This window comes from Haliotis cracherodii, unplaced genomic scaffold (genome assembly GCF_022045235.1).
Source record: "Haliotis cracherodii isolate W230 unplaced genomic scaffold, xgHalCrac1.p SCAF_7, whole genome shotgun sequence".
Lineage (NCBI taxonomy): Eukaryota > Metazoa > Mollusca > Gastropoda > Lepetellida > Haliotidae > Haliotis > Haliotis cracherodii.
Window position 1 is genome coordinate 24,058,450 of NW_027266330.1, and position 21,076 is coordinate 24,079,525.

Below are 21,076 nucleotides of genomic sequence, written 5' to 3' on the forward strand. Positions count from 1 at the left end.
CGTTTCACTGTGCAGAGTTGCGTCCCTTGGGCACGCCAGAAACCTATCATTGTGGGTTGGAATTCCGGTTGACCCCGATTATGTTTCTAGGTTTGTCAGCACTATACCGTGCTCGTGTGTTTCACCAAAGTGGTAAAGGTCTGAGACCTGCATCACTTCGGGCTTTCCTCCCACATTAAACTGACACGCTGCAATATAACTGGAATACTGTTAAAAGAGGCGTTAAACCCAACTCACTCACTCACTCAAACCAAAACAACAGAGCTCCACACAGCGAAGCCAACAACACAAGTTAACTGACTTTAGTCTTGTTTAGAAGGCAAACTGAAGAGAAAATTTGTAAATTTTTCTTACGGATGAGTTGTAAAACACTAATTGTCAGCTTGATTAGCTTCAGTGTTTATCAAGGCCTAATTTACAGTTTAAATAGGCCTCGGACATAGGAAGCCAATCACTCTTTTTTCCTGAGTCCCTTGCATCCAGGTCGGTGCCTATGTCACACATTGTCATATCTAACACAGCACCGTCCATTCATGTGTTTTTCCTGTTTCATTTTAGATAAACATATCTCATAAAATGTTTTACTTTCATTTAGAAAATATTCTAAAACTTGAAAAATAATTTTATTTGCACGTGATGTAATGGAAGCCCTACGGAAAGCTTGCAATACAGTCCCTTTATGTATATTGTATAAGATATATTGTCATGCACCTGTTGTAGCAGTATATCTATATGATATGCAAAACAATATGTAAAGTGCACTGAAAAGCTGGCATTAGGCCTGTCAGTACGTATTTCAGAATACTGTATTCGACGTAATAAGCGCCCAGGGCGCTCTCAAAATTAGAAATAGGAGCTCTTATTAGAATATTATCTTGGTGAAAAAAAACAGAGTTGAAAGAGAAATTTCGTGGTTTATGCTGACAGCCTGAAATGTTTATGTACAACAGATATATTTTTCCAGAATTTAATTGCCCATTATTAAGGGTGCATATAACACACGAGTGCATATTTTACGCGAATAAATAAGTCTTGTGTACATTGATCAATCAGAAGGGGTGCTAATTGGGATTGTTCACATCAACCAAGTCAGGGAGCCTGACCACCCGATCCCGTTAGTCGCCTCTTACGACAAGCATAGTCGCCTTTTACGGCAAGCATAGTCGCCTAGCATGGGTTGCTGAAGACTTATGAAGCATTAATAAACAGACAGACATCAGTAAACATCAGGGGTTACAATGTGTGACCTGGACACGGATGTATGAGATAGGGCAACAATTTAGTAGTCTGGATCTAGGTTTGGCTTCAAAAAGACTGGGTTGGATTGTAGGTTTGAATCCCGGTTCGCCTCGATTATGTTTCTAAGTTTGTCAGCACCATACCTGTACCCGTGGGTTTCACTGAAGTGGTAAACATCTGAGACCTGCATCACTTCGGGCTTTCCTCCCACATTAAGCTGACACGCCGCGATATAACTGGAATGCTGTTAAAAGCGGCGTTAAACCCAACTCACTCACTCACTCACTCAAAAAGACTGGACTTGACACAGGAGTCAGCTGGACACTCAGATCTCATCATGCATGACACACAATATGGAGGAAATATGGATGAAGGCGTCAGACAGAGGGATGAAAGTGGGCCGCATTACAATACAAATATCAGCTGATCACTACTGCACAGTACACATACTTAAAGTCACATTTTGTGATGCTATACACCATATACGGCCATCAAAGGGAATGTTCAGAAACCAAACCAAAAATATTTAGTAAACATTTTCTTTGGAGCTCTTGGAGTGGTCGGGTAGTGTTTAAAGCGTTCAATGGAATACTGTTAAAAGAGGCGTTAAACCCAACTCACTCACTCACTCAAACCAAAACAACAGAGCTCCACACAGCGAAGCCAACAACACAAGTTAACTGACTTTAGTCTTGTTTAGAAGGCAAACTGAAGAGAAAATTTGTAAATTTTTCTTACGGATGAGTTGTAAAACACTAATTGTCAGCTTGATTAGCTTCAGTGTTTATCAAGGCCTAATTTACAGTTTAAATAGGCCTCGGACATAGGAAGCCAATCACTCTTTTTTCCTGAGTCCCTTGCATCAAGGTTGGTGCCTATGTCACACATTGTCACATCTAACACAGCACCGTCCATTCATGTGTTTTTCCTGTTTCATTTTAGATAAACATATCTCATAAAATGTTTTACTTTCATTTAGAAAATATTCTAAAACTTGAAAAATAATTTTATTTGCACGTGATGTAATGGAAGCCCTACGGAAAGCTTGCAATACAGTCCCTTTATGTATATTGTATAAGATATATTGTCATGCACCTGTTGTAGCAGTATATCTATATGATATGCAAAACAATATATAAAGTGCACTGAAAAGCTGGCATTAGGCCTGTCAGTACGTATTTCAGAATATTGTATTCTACGTAATAAGCGCCCAGGGCGCTCTCAAAATTAGAAATAGGGGGCTCTTATTAGAATATTATCTTGGTGAAAAAAAACAGAGTTGAAAGAGAAATTCGTGGTTTATGCTGACAGCCTGAAATGTTTATGTACGACAGATATATTTTTCCAGAATTTAATTGCCCATTATTAAGGGTGCATATAACACACGAGTGCATATTTTACGCGAATAAATAAGTCTTGTGTACATTGATCAATCAGAAGTGGTGCTAATTGGGATTGTTCACTAGCCAATAGATTAGCAAATGTTGCCGTGGGCACTTATTAAGTCATATACGGTAAGTGCAATGATTTACAAACGAGAGAAAAGTTTGGTCACATGATAAGCCTACACTCACCGTGTGGTCACTGAAGCAAAAAAAATTGTCTCACACAAGGTGGGACCCGGATACCCACATGACTACCCGGACCCGTGGTTAGTCACTCGATATATTGTCTAATGACAAAAAGTATACAGAACTCTATGTGGTTAAACTTCATGTTAGTGATGTTCGCAATTCTGTCTGACTAGGCACACATTCCTTCTGACATTTATATATTTGAATAAAGATAAAACATCAGTAAACTTACGTGTATGTAAATTGGTTTTGCCAGGGCTCCAGTCAAACTATGTCCAATCGGACATTATGTACCCTAGTCTTCAGACCTACATTGGGTGCCCAGGTTAGGTCGGGTAATATGGCGGGTAGGTACCGGGTAGTAAATTTGGACTCGTCCCAGCCCTACCAGAAAGGTACCTGTGGTCGATTTCTGTTTTCTGATTTTATCTAGGGGGCATTTCTATGTACAGAAAGGTACCTGTGGTCGATTTCTGTTTTCTGATTTAATCTAGGGGGCATTTCTATGTACAGAAGGGTACCTGGGTATGACAATGACCCCTTCAGCTATTGCTACATCCTGGTACAGTGTGGTAGGGACATGTGTTGGCGCTGCATGGGTTTACGACACAGGCAGTGTGATCAGAGTAACACTATGAAAAACCTCTTACTTTTGATATTGTAGTTTTCATCGTTTTCAGGAGATATGTAGTCATGTTATTGTCATAGCTTTTGTAGCCTTTATTCATCAATAAAGAATTCATGTTTTCTATCCCAAAGTGTTCATGTTTCAGATTTTGTTTCCATCCAGTTTTAAGGCAAATCCAAAGTAGCCAAGTGCCTACTTAGGTGGGCCTGTGGTGTGTGTGTGTTTGGGGGGGAGGGGGGGATCTGCTTAGACATCCTATAGACAGTGTGGTCTTGGTGACATTTTCTTTGGGACTCTTGGAGTGGTTGGGTAGCCCAGTGTTTAAAGCATTCGCTTGTCACGCCGAAGACCAGGGTCGATTCCCGAAATGGGTACAATGTGTGGAGCCCATTTCTGGTGCCCCTGCAAGGATATGGCTGGAATATTGCTAATAGCAGCATAAATACATATTCACTCATTTAGAAACACCATTTTGAACCATACAGTTGGTTGGTTGGTTGGTTTGTTGTTTAACGCCGCACTCAGCAAAATTCCAGCTATATGACGGTGGTCTGTAAATAATTGAGTCTGGACAAGACAATCCAGTGATTAATATCATGAGCATCGATCCACGCAATTGGGATCGATGACATGCATCAACCAAGCCATTGAGCCTGACCACCCGATCCCGTTAGTCGCCTTTTACGACAAGCATGGGTTGCTGGAGACCTATTCTACCCCGGAATCTTCACGGGGCTTGAACCATACAGAGCTGTATTGCTTGACTTCTCACCAATATTTTCACACAAGTTAGGGATCATGAATATTTTGGGGGATATTTTTGGGAGTGCAGACTGAGTTTCTTTAAGTGTATACAGTATATGTAAATATTTTGTTTATACCTAATGGTAAGAGCTGTAATCCACACAAAAATGTGGCTTGTCCTCCCGACTTTGATTTTAACTGTGGTCGACATGTCCCTCGTCTGTTCATCCTTGTAACCAACTTTTCAACATGTCACTACCAGGGCTACAGATCCATATGTTAGGAAGGTATGCCAATGTGCGTTGTAGGATTTACAGTGCACTTCTAATCTTTAAACCATCTCTCACACACATCTCTTTGCATGATTACTTCCCCATTGGAGTGAAATGTGTGAAGCCCATTTCTGGTGTACCCAACCATGATATTGCTGGAACATTGCTAAAAGCAGCATAAAACCTCGACTCATACAGACCCTGAAATAAATATGGCCAACACAGCCCATGCAAGTCCGTAATGTTTGGCAAGTCTAGATTACTTCAGTGTCATGAAAATGAAAAAAGTTTTTACTGTTCTGTTAAATATGTTCATTTCAGATCCTAGATGTTAGTCTACATAAAACAATACTCGCTCACTCTTCGTCACTTACCTCCCAGTGTGTTGTATTTCATTAAAAGTGAAATTTTGAATAATGATTGAAGATTGAAAAAATACAAGGGACAAAGTTTGGGAAACAAAATGGAAGTCCCAACAAAACTACTACCTGTTTTAGTTTTTTATCTAAATTTCTTTAAAATGGATGTGTAGTGGGTAAACAGGATTTGTAAGACTGACTGAAACTGATTGCACTCTCTTGTCCCTTCCAGGTGGTGGGAGCTCAGTTGGTTTCAGTCAGCCCACAGGGCCTGCAGGATATCCCGGACATCTCACAGGTGTCGACACCAGGCAGAACGTTCCAGTAGACTTCCTGCAACAATTCCATGACAATAGCCTCCTTTACCATAACCAGACTTATAACATGCCACAGAGAAGACAGGGCACTGGGAACTTTCTATGTCCTCAGTGTGATAAAAGGTTCTCCAGTAGAACAACCCTCAGCTTTCACAAGTCTGCAGTCCATGACAAGATTGTGCATACTTGTCCTTGTGGAAAGTCCTACAAATACAAACCTAACATTCTGTCTCATAGAGTGAAGTGTCCGGTGTATCTGAGTCAGCTTCAAAGCAATCAATAGTCCCATAGAACTAGTCAGTTTCTGTCAGCTGTAACACAATCAGTAGAACAAGGGAACGTGTCAGTTTCTGAGTCAGTTGTGACACAATCAGTAGAACAAGGGAACGTGTCACTTTCTGAGTCAGTTGTGACACAATCAGTAGAACAAGGGAACGTGTCAGTTTCTGAGTCAGTTGTAACACAATCAATAGTTCCATAGAACTAGTCAGTTTCTGTCAGCTGTAACACAATCAGTAGAACAAGGGAACGTGTCAGTTTCTGATTCAGTTGTAACACAATCAATAGTCCCATAGAACTGGTTAGTTTCTGTCAGCTGTAACACAATCAGTAGAACAAGGGAACGTGTCAGTTTCTCAGTCAGCTGTAACACAATCAATAGTCCCATAGAACTAGTCAGTTTCTGAGTCAGCTGTAACACAATCAGTAGAACAAGGGAACATGTCAGTTTCTGATTCAGCAGTAACACAATCAATAGTCCCATAGAACTAGTCAGTTTCTGAGTCAGCTGTAACACAATCAGTAGAACAAGGGAATGTGTCAGTTTCTGAGTCAGCTGTAACACAATCAGTAGAACAAGGGAACGTGTCAGTTTCTGAGTCAGCTGTAACACAATCAAGAGTCCCATAGAACTAGTCAGTTTCTGAGTCAGCTGTAACACAATCAATAGTCCCATAGAACTAGTCAGTTTCTGAGTCAGTTGTAACATAATCAGTAGAACAAGGGAATGTGTCAGTTTCTGAGTCAGCTGTAACGCAATGAAAATGCGATATCCAATCAGATCAGTGTTCTTATCTCGTATGGCTTCACACAGAGATGGCGACTACTATAGACGTTGACCTGGTCAATCAAATTACAAAAACATTCGCAATTTCCTCCCTGTCAGATGAACAAAGGCAGTCGTTGAGGGGTTGAAAGATGGCAAAGGCATATTCGTGTCAATAAAGACAGGCAGCGGTAAATCACTTTTCTACGAATGTGTTCCAGTTGTGTTTTATGACTGTTCTCATCATCATACCACTTACAAGCACAGTACTTCGGAAAAGTTTATTTAAGACTTGGAAAGACTTGGAGAATACTTGTCTACACTTATTTGTTGAAACAACTTCAGAGCAAGTCGACAAGCTAGGGCAGCGGCCATGTTTTCAGAATGTGAATGTTGATTTTGTGAAATGTTCTCTGATTGGATTAGCAATGTGTGCGATAGGCCAATCATATTTAGCACAGGAAAGTGGACTTGATGTGGCAAGGGTGGAAACTAGACTCTTATAAATAGGCTAGTGGCTGCTCTTGCCTTTGGAAGATGGAGAGATCCCCACTACCTCATTCTTGTCAAAGGAGAGAACTACAATGTTGTCAGGTTCTGTCACGTTATTGCACATCATCATCTCTAGGTGGGATGGATTGTTGTTCGTGCTTAAAGTCACTGGTTTGGTTGGTCCAGACTCAGTTATTTACAGGCGGCCATTACATGGCCATATTGTTCTAGTATTAAACTACACGCACTCATGTCCCTTGTATAATTAACCGGGGCGGTCGGGAAGCCTAGTGGTTAAAGCGATTGCTCGTCACGTCGAAGACCCGGGTTCGATTCCCGACATGGGTACAATGTGTGAAGCCCATTTCTGGTGTCCCCTGCCGTGATATTGCTGGAATATTGCAAAAAGAAGCGTAAAACCTCACTCACTCACTCACTCACTCACTCACTCACTGTATTATTCACCAAAGGTAATCTATGATGAAACTCCCAACTTTTCTGTGAATTTGGGGAGTATTTGTCCCAGTTAACACTGAGTGAGAGTGTTTGGTTTTATGCCTCCTTACATTATATCATGGCATGCAAAGCTTTATGTAGAAGGCACAGTGGAGCGAAAGTTGAAATATATAATCATTGACAAAAGAAATCATCAGTACCATACGTGTTGGTAAATATATGAAGAATAAAGATACTCTGATTGTTAGTTCTGTCATTGATTGGTACACATTGGAAACATCTCTTCTTAACGTACATGGGTACATCCGGGGTAGAATAGGTCTTCAGCAACCCATTCTTGCCGTAAAAGGCGACAATGCTTGCCGTAAAAGGCAACTATGCTTGTCGTATGGGGTGACTAACGGGATCGGGTGGTCAGGCTCGCTGACTTTGTTGATGCATGTCATCGATCCCAATTGCACAGATCGATGCTGATGTTGTCAATTACTGGATGGTCTGGTCCAGACTCGATTATTTACAGACCACCGTCATATAGCTGGAATATTGCTGAGTGCGGCATTAAACAACAAACAAAGAAACAAATTTGGGGGCTGAGTATATTTCTCGACAATCGTGATGGAAGACTTGAATCTTTCCTCGTAGGCCAGAAAAAATACCACCCAACGTTTCATATGTCGTTTACTTCATCTGGTTCAGACATGAATAGACTATATTTTGGTTTTTGTCAGAAGAGAGGCCACTTCTTACCAAAAGATGTTTAAAGATATTGCTTGATGTTAGCCTGCCTGACACATGGCATCTAGGGGACAAAACAAGGACATATCGGCCTGGAGTGGGGTATCCATATTAAACTATGGCATGGTATCTCTTGACGTTAAATCCCATTTCACTTTACCTATATTATAACCATGTGTTTATGATCAATATAAAATGGTGAAGAAACCAGGTGTTAGGTAAATAGCATGATTAGGTCAATATTGGCATTTACAATTTCACACTACAACGTTTGAGCCAAACAGCTTCAGGCCAAGTGAAGTAAGACAATACTGAACTTCACAAATTAAGGTATATTTTTATTTCAACTTACTCCTGCTAATTGTATTACTCCTGTGACCATCACCAACTTGTATGACACTGTATGACCATCACCAACTTGTATGACACTGTATGACCATCACCAACTTGTATGACACTGTGTGACCATCACCAACTTGTTTGACACTGTATGACCATCACCAACTAGTATGACAGTGTATGACCATCACCAACTTGTATGACACTGTATGACCATCACCAACTTGTATGACAGTGTATGACCATCACCAACTTGTATTACTCCTGTGACCATCACCAACTTGTATGACAGTGTATGACCATCACCAACTTGTATTACTCCTGTGACCATCACCAACTTGTATGACAGTGTATGACCACCAACTTATATGACACTGTATGACCATCACCAACTTGTATGACAGTGTATGACCATCACCAACTTGTATGACACTGTATGACCATCACCAACTTGTATGACAGTGTATGACCATCACCAACTTGTATGACAGTGTATGACCATCACCAACTTGTATGACAGTGTATAACCATCACCAACTTGTATGACACTGCATGACCATCACCAACTTGTATGACACTGTATGACCATCACCAACTAGTGCGTGACAATTGCCAACTTCCATGACCGTTTACAACCATCACCTACTTGACCATCACCAACATGTGACCATCACCAACTTGTATGACAGTAAATGACAATTACCAACTTGACCATGTGTGACCATCACCAACTTGTATGACACTGTATGACCATCACCAACTAGTGTGTGACAATTGCCAACTTCCATGACCGTTTACAACCATCACCTACTTGACCATCACCAACATGTGACCATCACCAACTTGTATGACAGTAAATGACAATTACCAACTTGACCTTGTGTGAACATCGCCAACTTGTATAACATTTCCAGGTCGTACAACGATCACCAACTTGCATGACAGTTTTCAAACATCACCAACTTCTGGCTCATGTTTTCAATGGTCCCTGACCAAAACGTTGAACTTTTTGCTACTTTCAGATTACCAGTGTTCAATGAGTTAACTGCAGGCCGATTCAGAGAGCAGAGTACAACCATCAATTGTTGTCAGATCACCCCCTGCATCCTGCTCATGTTTTCAATGCTCCCTGATCGAAACCTTCAACTTTTTGTTGCTTTCAGGTTACAGTTCAATGAGTTTCATTCAGACAGAGAGTTCCAGAGTATGGAGAAACCATCAAGCGTTGTCAAACCGCCCCCAGCAGCCAGGTTCGAAGCGAGAACCATCTCCGGATCCTGGGTTCAGCTCACCCCCGGCCAAGGTTGTATATGTCAACGATGTGGAAAAGGTTGCTTGTCCACAGTGTGAGAGGACCTTCTTGAGCGTCTACTCCATGAGAGATCACTTCCGCACCAGCCATGAGAACATGACGTACGATTGTGTGTGTGGAAAGTCTTACAAGTCCAGGAACGGACTATGGCTGCATCGGAAGACTTGCATCCTGCATCAGTATGACAAGGGTGGCGGAGGGAGAGTGGATCCTGGTGGCACTGGCTGATGTCCAATAGAAAGGATGGATCCAGTACGGCGGATCCCTGGGTACAAAGGACTGATCCTGGATGTACAAGGTCCATCCTTGGAATCAAACAATTTATTTTTTTAGGATTGATTCTTGAATGGAAAGGATTGAACTTGATTACAAAGGGTTTTATTGGTTAGAATCTGGTGTGTAAAGTTTATTCTTAATTAAACAAAGTGGATCCTCGACATGAAAAGGGTTAAACCTTGATTAAACAAAGTGGATCCTGGACATGAAAAGGGTTAAACCTTGATTGAACCAGTTTGTTCCTAGAATCTGGTGTGTAAAGTTTATCCTTGATTAAACAAAGTGGATCCTTGACATGAAAAGGGTTAAACATTGTTTGAACAAGTTTGATCCTAGAATCTGGCGTGTAAAGTTTATCCTTGATTAAACAAAGTGGATATTTGACATGAAAAGGGTTAAACCTTGATTGAACAAAGTGGATCCTTGACATGAAAAAGGTTCAACCTTGATTGAACAAAGTGAATCCTTGACATGAAAGTGTTGATTCTGCACTGAAGGGTTTATCCTTAAATTCTAATGGCTGACTACACTTTGAGGTTGATCCTGGAAAAGAAACTGGTTGAAAAATGTTTGATCCTTAATTCAAGGGTTTATCTTTAAATCCAAAGGGTTGACCTTTGATAGAACAAGGCTGATCCTTGAAGAGAAAAAGGTTGATCCTGGATAAAAGGTGTCAAGGTCATCTTGGTTTGAAGAGTCTCTGTCAGTACTGAAGCTGAACACAATATGAACGGTATTCATACCTTGATTGTACATCCATTTACCTCTATTGTAACACAATATACCTCGATTGTAAGATCTACATACCTTCATTGTAACATCTACACACCATGCTTTTCTCAAGTACTTGACCCGTGAAGATCCAGGGTAGAATAGATCTTCAGCAACCCATGCTTGCCGGAAAAGGCGACTATGCTTGTCGTAAGAGGCGGATCACGGGATAAGGTGGTCAGGCTTGCTGACTTGGTTGAAGCATGTCATTGATCCCAATTGCGTGGATTGATGCTCATGATATCAATTACTGGATTGTCTGGTCCAGAATAGATTATTTACAGACCGCTGTCATATAGCTGGAATATTGCCAAGTGTGGCGTAAAACAACCTACCACAAGTACTTGGAGCTTATTAAGTGGTAGGACGTAGGTGTATTGTAGAGAAACAGACAGGGATGAAAATCTAATATTTATTTATTATGGCCTTAGGCATTTCTTTTTCAATTATTTTTGCATATTTTGTTTTTTAACCATACCAGTTAAGTAATCAAAGAAACAATTTAAGCAGTTTTTATTTCATGCTTCCAATTTTACTTATACAAGAGACCCGTGAAGATTCCGGGTTAGAATAGGTCTTCAGCAACCCATACTTGCCGTAAAAGGCGACTATGCTTGTCATAAAAGGCGACTAACGGGATCGGGTGGTCAGGCTCGCTGACTTGGTTGATACATGTCATCAATCCCAATTGCGTGGATCGATGCTCATGATGTCAATCACTGGATTGTCTGGTCTAGACTCGATTATTTTACAGACCGCCGTCATATAGCTGGAATATTGCTGAGTGCGGCGTTAAACAACAAACAAACAAACAAAATCTTATACAAGATCACCCCTTAAATGTCCGAGTCGGAGGCTGCCGTGGATAATTTGAAAGAGTCTGGCTCCAAGATTTGTATGAAAGAAATGTTGGTAATTGTAAGTGCATGTAAGGTGAAGGTCATTCTGACACAGTGGGTGAAGCTGATGTGAGATGGCGTTCTGCTTGTGATCGGACACACAAGACAAGTCACAAAATTTGTGACCAGTTAAAGGTCATTCTGCCAACTGACCAATTAATATTCCAGGTGGAGTCTGAGATTTGTAGTTGGAAAATGATAGTTTTTCAGTCACTGTTTTCTTATTTTTCTTAGACCCACAACACATTTTTGAGAACATTTCTGTTTATTTTCCAGTATATTTGGTTTTTAGAAAAATTCTTTCTTTTCAAATATTATCCCTGTGCAGAGTCATCACTTAGACGTGGCAGAATATTTTATAATCTTAGACTCCACATTTCAATGTTTGTCAGCGCCATACCCATGCTCGTAGGTTCCACCAAAGTGGTAAACATCTGAGATCTCATCACTTCAGAATTTCCTTCATCATGAAGCTGACAGAACTTAACATTCTTGTCAGATAGATATATCCAGCCTTTTCTATAATGTTACTTGCTATGGGTTAGCAGGCATGTTTTCTCTTAACACTGTTTTGATGTTACTGTCATGTTCTAACATACCCAGGGAGAACAGGAGATGACCTGTACAATATATACGTTCAGTAACTTGAAATTAACTCTGCCCCCACTGTGTTGCAAAATGACCATATTTCTCAAAGGTCTTTTCTTTGCTTATAAGGGGGCACGGGTGGCCCAGTCGTCTAAGGCGCCGCGATTTGCTGTAAAGAGTTGCGTCCCTTGGGCACACCAGAAACCTATGATTGTGGGTTCGAATCCCGGTTCGCCCCGATTATGTTTCTAGGTTTGTCAGCACCATACCCGTTCTCGTTGGTTTTACCGAAGTGGTAAACGTCTGAGACCTGCACCATATCAGGCTTTCCTCCCACATTAAGCTAACACACCGTGACATAACTGGAACATTGTTAAAAGTGGCGTTAACCCAACTCACTCAATCTTTGCTTATAAGCTGCAGATTTTCTGCACTTGTAAACTTATTCTTCTGGATTGATAATTGAACTAATTCACTGTAATACACCCCTACACAATTAGTTAAATTTGGTTTCAGATATTAAAAGGTTGTGAACCATCTTAGTACAAACATCAATGAAACTTTTTTCCGTGGCATATATACCCTTCAGCTCTGTTTTCTGTTGGTTTGTTGTTTAACGCCGCACTCAGCAATATTCCAGTTATATGACCCAGGTCTGTAAATAATCGAGTTTCGACCAGACAATCCAGTGATTGATATTGTGAGCATTGATCCAAGCAATTGGGATCGATGACATGCATCAACCAAGTCAGTGAGCCTGACCACCCGATCCAGTTAGTCGCCTCTTTCGATAAGCATAGTCACCTTTCACGACAAGCATGGGTTGCTGAAGACCTATTCTACCTATTCTTCACGGGTCGATTTAGGGCAATGTCTTGGATTATGTGGATTGAGGTTATTTACGTTGATACAAAGACACCCGAAAATTAAGTCTTAGCTCACATGGCATTAAAGTCAGATTTATATTATTTCAGTTGAGATGCTCTCCCACTAGACCACAGAGGTGGTGTATCTCATTGAACATTGAAATGAGATTGTGAAATGTCCTTCTGAAATCATCTGAAATAAATACATTTCTAATTGAAATCAAGAATATCCTGTTCATTATTTAGCCTTGCTCATGACTACAGATGCAAGTTTGGAGCCATACGACTCCTATGTATACTCCTATGTCTCTGATAGTATGAGCAACTGTGCATGCCCACAGGGTATGATGACAACCAATCAGCTTTGTCACACACTGTAACCACCAATTCCACACTCTTGTACACCTATTTCTCTTTTCAAAATCAAAACAAAATTATTTTTGCCATGGGTTTGATGAGAAGGGGTTGAGTATAGGATGCTAGAGCTGAGAAGGGGATGAGTGTAGGCTGCTAGATCTGAGAAGGGGTTGAGTATAGGCTGCTAGATCTGAAAGAGGGTTGAGTATAGGCTGCTAGATCTGAAAGAGGGTTGAGTATAGGCTGCTAGAGCTGAGAAGGGGATGAGTATAGGCTGCTAGAGCTGAGAAGGGGATGAGTGTAGGCTGCTAGAGCTGAGAAGGGGATGAGTGTAGGCTGCTAGAGCTGAGTAGGGGTTGAGTATAGGCTGCTAGAGCTGAGAAGGGGATGAGTATAGGCTGCTAGATCTGAGAAGGGGTTGAGTGTAGGCTGCTAGATCTGAGAGAGGGTTGAGTATAGGCTGCTAGATCTGAGAAGGGGATGAGTATAGGTCGCTAGATCTTAGAAGGAGATGAGTGAAGGCTGCTAGAGCTGAGAAGGGGACGAGTATAGGCTGCTAGATCTGAGAAGGGGTTGAGTATAGGCTGCTAGAGCTGAGAAGGGGTTGAGTATAGGCTGCTAGATCTGAGAAAGGGTTGATTATAGGCTGCTAGATCTGAGAAGGTGACGTGTATAGGCTGCTAGATCTGAGAAGGGGAAGAGTGAAGGCTGCTAGAGCTGAGAAAGGGATGAGTGTTGGCTCCTAGAGCTGAGAAGGGTTTGTGTGTTGGCTCCTAGAGCTGAGAAGGGGGTGAGTGTAAGTCACTAGATCTGAGAAGGGGTTGAGGGTCGGGTGCTGGAGTTGAGAAGGGGATAAGTATAGGCTGCTAGAGCTGAGTAGGGGAAGAGTGAAGGCTGCTAGAGCTGAGAAAGGGATGAGTGTTGGCTCCTAGAGCTAAGAAGGGTTTGTGTTTTGGCTCCTAGAGCTGAGAAGGGATTGAGTATAGGCTGCTAGATCTGAGAAGGGGTTGAGTGTAGGCTGCTAGAGCTGAGAAGGGGGTGAGTGTAGGCTGCTAGAGCTGAGAAGGGGGTGAGTATAGGCTGCTAGAGCTGAGTAGGGGTTGAGTGGAGGCTGCTAGATCTGAGAAGGGGATGAATATAGGCTGCTAGAGCTGAGAAGGGGTTGAGTGTAGGTCACTAGATCTCAGAAGGGGTTGAGTGAAGGCTGCTAGATCCTAGAAGAGGACGAGTATAGGCTGCTAGAGCTGAGAAGGGGTTGAGTGTAGGTCACTAGATCTCAGAAGGGGTTGAGTGAAGGCTGCTAGATCCTAGAAGAGGACGAGTATAGGCTGCTAGAGCTGAGAAGGGGTTGAGTATAAGCTGCTAGATCTGAGAAGGGGTTGAGTGTAGGCTGCTAGAGCTGAGAAGGGGATGAGTATAGGCTGCTAGAGCTGAGAAGGGGTTTAGTATAGACTGCTAGATCTGAGAAGGGGTTGAGTATAGGCTGCTAGATATTAGAAGGAGAAGAGTGAAGGCTGCTAGAGCTGAGAAAGGGATGAGTGTTGGCTCCTAGAGCTGAGAAGGGTTTGTGTGTTGGCTCCTAGAGCTGAGAAGGGGATGAGTGTAAGTCACTAGATCTGAGAAGGGGTTGAGTGTAGGCTGCTAGAGCTGAGAAGGGGATGAGTGTAGGCTGCTAGATCTGAGAAGGGGACGAGTATAGGCTGCTAGATCTGAGGAAGGGGCGAGTATAGGCTGCTAGATCTGAGAAGAGGATGAGTGAAGGCTGCTAGAGCTGAGAGAGGGTTGAGTATAGGCTGCTAGAGCTGAGAAGGGAATGAGTATAGGCTGCTAGATCTGAGAAGGGGACGAGTATAGGCTGCTAGATCTGAGAAGGGGACGAGTATAGGCTGCTAGATCTGAGGAAGGGGCGAGTATAGGCTGCTAGATCTGAGAAGAGGATGAGTGAAGGCTGCTAGAGCTTAGAAGGGGATGGCAATAGGCTACTATGGCTAGGAAGGGATGGGTATAGGCTGCTAGGGCTGAGAAGGGGATGAGTATCAGCTGCAAGATCTGAAAAGGAGATGAGTATAGGCTGCTAGAGCTGAGAAGGTGATTACAATGGGCATCTAGATCTGAGAAGGGGAGAGTCATGATACTCGAATTCAATTGTTATACAACTGTTGAATGGATGTGGACATATTGTCTGAGGAAGTATACTTATCATAGTTGCCAAGGCCATTACTTCATAACGACTGTCAGAAAACATACAACTCACTATGGATAATAAGTTGTATATTGTCTGATTTTCTCACCAACTTCCAGAATGCCAATCAAACAGCCCATGATGACAGACGCCACATTTCAGACACTTTGTGGGGCACAGATGGCCCATTCATCAAAAGTGGAACAGTTTTCTTTTCATAGTTGCACGTCTTCAATCTGCCTTAAGTATGTTTGTTGGTGTTTGTCTGAACCATGCCCGTGCTCGTGGGTTTCAAATGGCTAAGACCTGAAGAGGCGTTACACTCACTCACTCACTCACTACTTGACAACGCAGTCTGATCTATTTACACTCAAGGGCTGTATGCTCCACAACTACTTTAATGTCTCACTGAAGCTGATCCTGTTTATCCTTCCAGGGAATACCACCAACACTGTGGACAGCTTGAGTCGAAGGGAATTGGCCCATCCATCAGAAGACAATTACAGCCGAACAAGGTCCTCGATTCTGCCACCATACCACTCTCAGAAACACAGGACACAGAACCAGAACATACCAGAAAGCACTTCCTTCCAAATTTCGAGCTCCTCCTCAAGAAACACCTTGAACATCCAGACTCTTCTTCAAGCATCACCTTACCAGGTACACATGGACGACCTTCATCCCAGCCCTGGCTATAACACAAGGGGTTTAGATTATATATCCGAGAGGTTCCAGACTCATGTTGGTCCAACCCAGCAGGCTTCCCAAGACCAGCCCATGTGGAAGTGTGAGCACTGCCCCAGGGAGTACAAGTACCTGACGTCGCTGCGTGCCCACGTGAAGAAGGACCACACTGGGGACAGCCTCTACAAGTGCACCATCTGTGGGGCCAAGTACCAGGCCAAGGCGCTGTACATTGGCCACATGAACAAACACAGCAACAAGAAGGGGGAGAAGTGTCCACTGTGTGGCAAGGAGTTCCAGTATAAACACAACATGATCACCCACATGAAGACTTGCAAGTTTGCGTAAAAGATATGGTTAGTTCATGTCTGTTTTTGAAAACCTTTGACTAACATTTAGTCCTAGAAATAAAGTAATCTTATGTAAAAATATATATCTACAAACAAAAACAAATTATCCAGATCAATGTTTTATTTCATTTGTCAAATCATTCTGGACTTGATTTGGATTCTATTTTTATTCAATCTCCAGGGGGCCGGTCGGGTAGCCTAGTGGTTAAAGCGTTCGCTCATCTCGCCAAAAACCCGGGTTCGATTCCCGACATGGGTACAATGTGTGAAGCCCATTTCTGGTGTCCCCCGCCGTGATATTGCTGTAATATTGCTAAAAGCGGCATAAAGCCATACTCACTCACTCACTCACTCACTTTCTCTCTCTCTCTCTCCAGGGTCGGGGAGATGGACTACCCTTACCTATCTAGATTGTGTTTCCATGACAAGTAATTGACTGGTAGCTTGAGGTTTACAGTCAACTACTAAAGAAATGTTTGGACCGAGATATTAAAACTCTGCCTCTAAGTGTTTCAAAACAAACATATTTCTAAAACGTTTTTTCCTTTACTTACAAGCAACGTAATTTCTGCACTTGTACACAACAGATGGAATTTAAATTTAACATCTCGTTTTCACTTTCAACAAAATTAGAAAATGCGCTATCATGTCACTGAATTTTCAGGGGCATCATTTGATTGTCTGGTTTGTTTGGAGGCTGCCATCAAGTGGCAGGATTACTGCTGTGTTACATCAGGCAACAAACAAACACTTACTTGTTTATGCAAATTGTGTCGCACGCTTCCCCTGTTTGTGAACACCTGGGCCCTGTTGTTTTTCATCCACAGAAAAATTCCTGTTTCTTTTCTTTCTTATTTTCCTAGGAGTTTCCACAGTCATTCACGCTGTTTCGGCCATTATTCGATACGACACACTGACGGAAGTACTAACGCTTGGAATTCTGGGATGATATTTAACCTAATCGGTGTTTAACCAAGATGTTAAAATTTAACCAAGTGGTTAGCTAACCTAATGGTTATCTATTGATCCTGCAACACTAATTTAACGGCTGGTTAACTAACGTGTGGTTAAATATTAACGGTTGGTTAGGAGTTAAACTGACGTTAAAATAACCGGGTTCTGAACAGCCGGGCCCTGGTGTCATCACTGATTTTCATTAATCCATTCATTAAATTTTGCCAACGCCTTTTTTGGTTACTGGTTCTTTCTGGTGTTGTCGTTATTTATTATACTATGTACATATAGCTCTATATCAAAATGAACGTAAATGCTAATTCCATGTCTATTACTTCCAGGAAACCCGTTTCTACCCAGTCTGCAGATGTCCTTTCCTTCAGGTGATCCAAGGACACACGGGATGTGGGTATCTCCGGGAGCAGCTGCAGGACCTCCAGGATCTCTGGGAGTTCCCACCATCAGGACAGCGGACAAGCGGAAGTATCCCTGTCCTGACTGTGGCAAGGAGTTCCTCAAACAAAGCGCCATGAAATATCACCGCGAGGCGATCCATCAAGGCGTGGTGCTGAACTGTGTGTGTGGCAAAGTGTATAAGTACCGGCCTGGGCTGACACGACACTGCAAGGTGTGTCCTGTTGTTGCCATGGGTACCAAGATGTCGGACGTTGGAGCCACTGCCCAATGAGGTGCAAGGTCACAACGTGAAGGCTTTTTGATGAGGTCAGTTGATTTGTCATGTCATTGACTTTATGGTAACTCTTGATGGTAAAGTGAGTGAGTGAGTGAGTTGGGTTTAACGCCGCTTTTAACATTATTCCAGTTATATCACGGCGTGTCATCTTAATGTGGGAGGAAAGCCCGAAGTGATGCAGGTCTCAGACGTTTACCACTTCGGTGAAACCCACGAGCAAAGGTATGGTGCTGACAAACATGATGGTAAAGACATACAGCATTACTCATTAGATCATCCTGCCCTGTTCACTACCAAAACGGGGGCACGAGTGGCCCAGTCGTCTTAGGCACCGCGATTCGCTGTAAAGAATTGCGTCCTTTGGGCACGCCAGAAACCTATGATTGTGGCTTCCAATCCCGGTTCGCCCCGATGATGTTTCTAGATTTGTCAGCACCATACCCGTGCTCATGGGTTTCACCGAAGTGGTAAACGTCTGAGACCTGCATCACTTCGGGCTTTCCTCCCACATTAAGCTGACACGCCGTGATATAACTGGAATGCTGTTAAAAGCGGAGTTAAACCCAACTCACTCACTCACTACCAAAACACCCTCTTTATATCATTTTATTGCCTCTAACTAGCCACAGACAAAGAAAATCTTACTTCATGAAATACACCATCGTACCTGATATGCATACTTCGTTCGTTATTTTGTTGATGTCATTATCAGTTTTATAGCTGTGTTTGGTTAGTGAGAACACGTCTTGTTTCTTGGCTTGATGCTATTGAATTCGTGACTGGTGGAACTGACCATTCTACACATGTTACTGTTCACCACTTTCCAGGATACAACAAGTGTGTCGGTGTTGAGATGAGGTGAGGTGAGGTGAAATGGGGTTTAACGTCGCGTCCAAGATTATTGCACTTATATAGCGACGTGCATCCACGTGTATGTGTGTGTGTGGCTGCTTGTACTAGTCCGGACTGATGCCGATTTATAGTGCTGGCATACTGAGATACCATGCCGCTGTTTAACATGAATACCCCACTCAGACACAGTATACTGACTTCGAGCCAACCAGTCCTTGTTTTAGCCCCTTAATGCGGAGCGCCAGACAGGGTAACAACAAGTACCATCCTTTAACGTCTTTTGGTATGACTCGGCTAGGGGTCGAACCCCGGACCTTCCGCTCTCCGGGCGGACGCTCTACCATTAGACGTCGGTGTTGAGACTTGTTAGTCATATCATCCAACAATTACCCTGGATTTCAGTAAAACCCTCACTGACTTTCACCACCTGCAAACAGATGCGCAGTTTTTGTCTGTTATTGTTAATAATGTTCTGTGACACCCAAAATATTCTTCAAGATTTGAGGTGTCCAAATTCAGTCCTTACATTTGTATTGTTCTGGGATAAGGGTTTTCAATAGTTTTGGTCAGAAAAAAAGTTCATTTGCTGGCATACATAAATCATTATTGATGTTGGGAATAGATTTGTCAGTCACATCAGGAAATGGTCATTAAAATATGAAAAGAAATAGACGAAAATTTATCAATTAGTTTATTGTGGATTTACTTAAATTCTTTCCTTCTTACTTACATGTTAAGGTTGACCTATGTTTTCTGTGAAAGTGTGTATACCAGTATTTATATTTATTTATTTTTATTGCCTTCATAATACAATATCCAGATCTCTGTGGGTTTACTTTATTTACGTTCATTCCAGGTGTTGCTGAACTGAGGTCATGGTCAAGGTCAAGGTCAAGGTCATGATCACTGTGGATGATGCTGGCTGACTATTGGCTGACAGTGTACGGGCAAATGTGGCTCCAGTCGACTGAAATGTATGCTCCCTCCTGTACATAGGGCAACATATAGAGAACATAGCTGATTTGGAGGAATATCAGTGATGACACTTATGTATTGAATTACAGGCGTTTTGAAATAAAAATATCTGGAAGGAGTCCAGTCTTTGTTGCCATTATAGTGAATGAGTAGTCACTGTCTTGTGTGTTGCACACAGGTCACAAATCAGGGGGAGGTTTCGGCCAGGAGAATCGGTGGTGGGTGACTGACAACATGACTGCTGAGAGATTCTGGGTCTTTGGTCCTGCCCCTCAGTGAAACACAGTCTTTCTTTAGGCAAAATACTTTGCTCAACATATGCCTCTGTTCACCCAGCAGACCGCCTCCGTGGTCTTGTGGTAGAGCGTCCGCCCGGAGAGCGGAAGGTCCAGGGTTCGATCCCGGGCCGCGTCATACAAAAAGACGTTTAAAGATTGTACTTGTTGTTACCCTGTCTGGTGCTCGGCATTAAGGGGCTTTAACAAGGACTGGTCGGCTCGGAGTCAGTATACTGTGTCTGAGTGAGGTATTCATGTTAAACTGCGGCATGGTATCTCAGTGAGCTAGCACTATAAATCGGCATCAGTCCGGACTAGTACAAGCAGCCACACACATACACGTGCATGCACGTCGCTATAAAAGTGCAATAATCTTGGACGCGACGTTAAACCAATTTCACCTCACCTCACCTGTTCACCCAGCAGTGAATGGGTTGGTTGGTTGTATCCAGCTATATGACGGCGGTCTGTAAATAATCGAGTCTGGACCAGACAATCCAGTGATTAATATCATGAGCATCAATACACGCAATTGGGATCGATGACATGCATCAACCAAGTCAGCGAGCCTAACCACCCGATCCCGTTAGTCGCCTCTCACGACAAGCATAGTCACCTTTTACGGCAAGTATGGGTTGCTGAAGACCTATTCTACCCCGGCGTCTTCAAGGGCCTATGCTGGTCGTAACACATGAATATGCGGGTCAGGTGGTCAGGCTCAATGACTTGGTTGATAGCATGTCATAGGACTCGACGGTGGGGATCGTTCCTCTTAATATCCACCAACGTTTTTGCTGTTTAAGCCTGTAAGATTATTTACAGGCCGCCATCATACCGC

The 21,076-nt window shown here is 42.6% G+C and overlaps 1 protein-coding gene across 2 annotated transcripts in view; it reads left to right on the plus strand.

Annotated features, from left to right (window-relative positions):
• The window catches only part of LOC139447268 (uncharacterized), a 97,629-nt gene extending 79,467 nt beyond the window's left edge, over positions 1 to 18,162 (plus strand). Inside the window, exon 3 of one of the 2 annotated variants that reach the window (XM_071228549.1) lies at positions 17,781 to 18,162. In XM_071228549.1, the coding sequence (XP_071084650.1) occupies positions 17,781 to 18,127 (347 nt within the window). In that variant the 3' untranslated portion in view covers positions 18,128 to 18,162. Of the gene's footprint in view, positions 1 to 15,887; positions 16,484 to 17,780 lie in introns of those variants that run through there. The other variant, XM_071228541.1, reaches the window with a different exon arrangement.
• The last annotated feature ends 2,914 nt before the right edge of the window (positions 18,163 to 21,076 follow it).